Source organism: Lathyrus oleraceus, unplaced genomic scaffold (assembly GCF_024323335.1).
Source record: "Lathyrus oleraceus cultivar Zhongwan6 unplaced genomic scaffold, CAAS_Psat_ZW6_1.0 chrUn0252, whole genome shotgun sequence".
NCBI lineage: Eukaryota > Viridiplantae > Streptophyta > Magnoliopsida > Fabales > Fabaceae > Lathyrus > Lathyrus oleraceus.
In genome coordinates, this window is record NW_026112643.1 from 50,533 (window position 1) to 52,834 (window position 2,302).

Consider the following 2,302-nt stretch of genomic DNA (forward strand, 5'->3'; position numbering starts at 1 on the left):
CTGCAATAAAGATGATCAACTGCATAAAGAAGACGGGCATGGTGGAACAACTCATTCCCACTTGAGTTCTGAGGGGATATTTGTAGGGTGGACTCACTCCTAAAGTGGGATCCACCATTTATTTAGAAAAAAAGAAGAGAAAAAGAATAAAAGAAAAAAAAGATTTTACAAGATTTATTTTATTTGGTCAAACCCATTAGACATTTAATTAAAGAGATTTTTTAATCCCCAAAGTAACACAACAAATAAGTTCCAGAGAAATGCATAAGGGTTTCATAGAAGAGAAAAAGGCACAAGCTATAGAAGGTTTCTATCACTTAGCTAATTTTATTGATATTCTGTTGAGTAGTTTTACATTATCTTAGAGTTGTTTTGGTATACACATAATTTATGGAAATGTTGTTTGAAGTGAGTTTTCACACCTCAATTGGAACCAAAACACGGTTCGTTTGAGTCGAAGATGGAGAAATCTCCAGCGGCGAGCGATGCGATTGAAGGGATAAAGGTAAGAAGCAATGTTCATATTCCTGATGATCTCGCCTTTTCCATTCTATCAAAATTACCTCTTAAATCCTTGAAGCGTTTTGAATGTGTAAGCAAATCATGGTCGCTCTTGTTTGAAAACCCTCGTTTTATGAACATGCTACGCAATCATTTTACATCTAATAAGCGTTCTGATTATGGTGATACATTTCTCTTCCTAAGTGCGGCTGATTCGCCTCTTACATATGTTGCGTTCTATTTGCTCTCCAATGAGAAGTTTGAGAATAGAATCAAATTTGATTTGCCACCTCCATGTCAAGAGGATGACACTTTCCTTTATATTTTAAGTTCGGTTTGTATTAATGGTTTTTTCTGCATGGGGCAAGATACTCGTAGAGGACTGGTAAATACCTTCCGAGCTGTATTATGGAATCCGGCTACCTCGGATTTTATGGTTATTCCTTCTAGTCCCGATGAGCATGTACCACCATATCGGAGTCCATATTTTGATTTTCAGGGATTTGGTTATGATCACATGAGAGATGACTATAAATTGATTCGATATATATCATTTTTTCCTGTAACCGACGAAGATGAAGATATGCCATTGGAAGATAAATCGTATGAACCCTTGTTGGAGATATATAGTCTTAGAAGTAACTCTTGGAGGATACTCGAGATCGATATGCTTGATATTCGTGATTTTACTTATGCTCAACCGCGGATCGGAGTCTACTTGGATGGAGTTTGTCATTGGTTGGGTACTAGAGATTTATATCAGATTGAAGGTTGCTTGGTGTCATTTGACATGAGCAACGAGGTGTTGTTTATGACACCTATACTAGACATAGATGAAAGCTGTGATTTGATATTTATAAAGAGACACCTAGTGGTGTTAAATGAGTCTATTGCTTTGATCTCAAATTGCTTAAAAGCTACTACTTTTCATATTTCAATTTTGGCTGAACTCGGTGTGAAGGAATCATGGATCAAATTATTTATTGTTGGGCCCATACCTTCCATTGAGTACCCCATTGGAGTAGGGAAGAAGGGTGACATTTGCTTCAAACAAGAAAACAATGAACTAGTCTGGCTTGATTTAAGCACCTTGGTAACTACAAAGATTGGTGTCAAGGGAGTGATATATGGTTGTCAGATAGGAATTTATAAGGAAAACCTTCTTTCAACGGGAGGATTTAATAGTTAGTTGTTTTCTTGTTTTCTCCCGAGAGCCATATGACTATGGTCATTTGGATTTCCAGCATGTATGCCAAGTGGCTTCTCAACTGTAGACTCCATAGTTATTATCAAGTATATGAAAAATTAAGAAGCCATTTGATTATGTTTTATGAATTTTGCTTTATCGATTATTTTTAAGGTTTACTCTCTTTCTATTTGCAAACTGGTATGGTTTCTAATTAAATTGTAAGAATGATCCTTTTCCTTTCCTGAATGTCCTCCAATTTTACTTAAAACTTGATAATCTATTGAGCAACAACATATCTCTTTTATAATTCTTCACATTCTCCTCAAAATATCTATGCTATTGTCAGTGTTATCAAATAGCGGCGCCATGGCCCCTATGGCGGATATTCATGACGTTTTTTGGGATCGCCGCAATGGTAAATATCGGCTGATATTGCGGGTTTTTCCTCCATAATCCGCTGTAATGGCTAGCTATCCTATCCTAATTGTAAGTTGTGAAAGCTTTTACTTTTCATCAACCTGCAAGCTTTTACTTCTCATGTTATGATCTGTTTGTCGGATCATAACATGAGAAGTAAATGACAATAAATGACAAGTATTGAAAGGATGTAAT

General features: G+C 36.1%; 1 protein-coding gene across 1 annotated transcript; it reads left to right on the forward strand.

Moving 5' to 3' along the window:
- Window positions 1-215: 215 nt before the first annotated feature.
- Window positions 216-1,825, forward strand: LOC127113036 (F-box/kelch-repeat protein At3g06240). Its single transcript, XM_051046441.1, has one exon. It carries the CDS (start codon window positions 461-463, stop codon window positions 1,688-1,690), a length of 1,230 nt encoding a protein of 409 aa, XP_050902398.1. The 5' UTR covers window positions 216-460; the 3' UTR covers window positions 1,691-1,825.
- Window positions 1,826-2,302: the final 477 nt, after the last annotated feature.

What these genes read in the sequence shown, in the direction of transcription:
- LOC127113036 (XM_051046441.1), top strand. Translation starts at nt 461, where the DNA reads ATGGAGAAATCTCCAGCGGCGAGCGATGCGATTGAAGGGATAAAGGTA.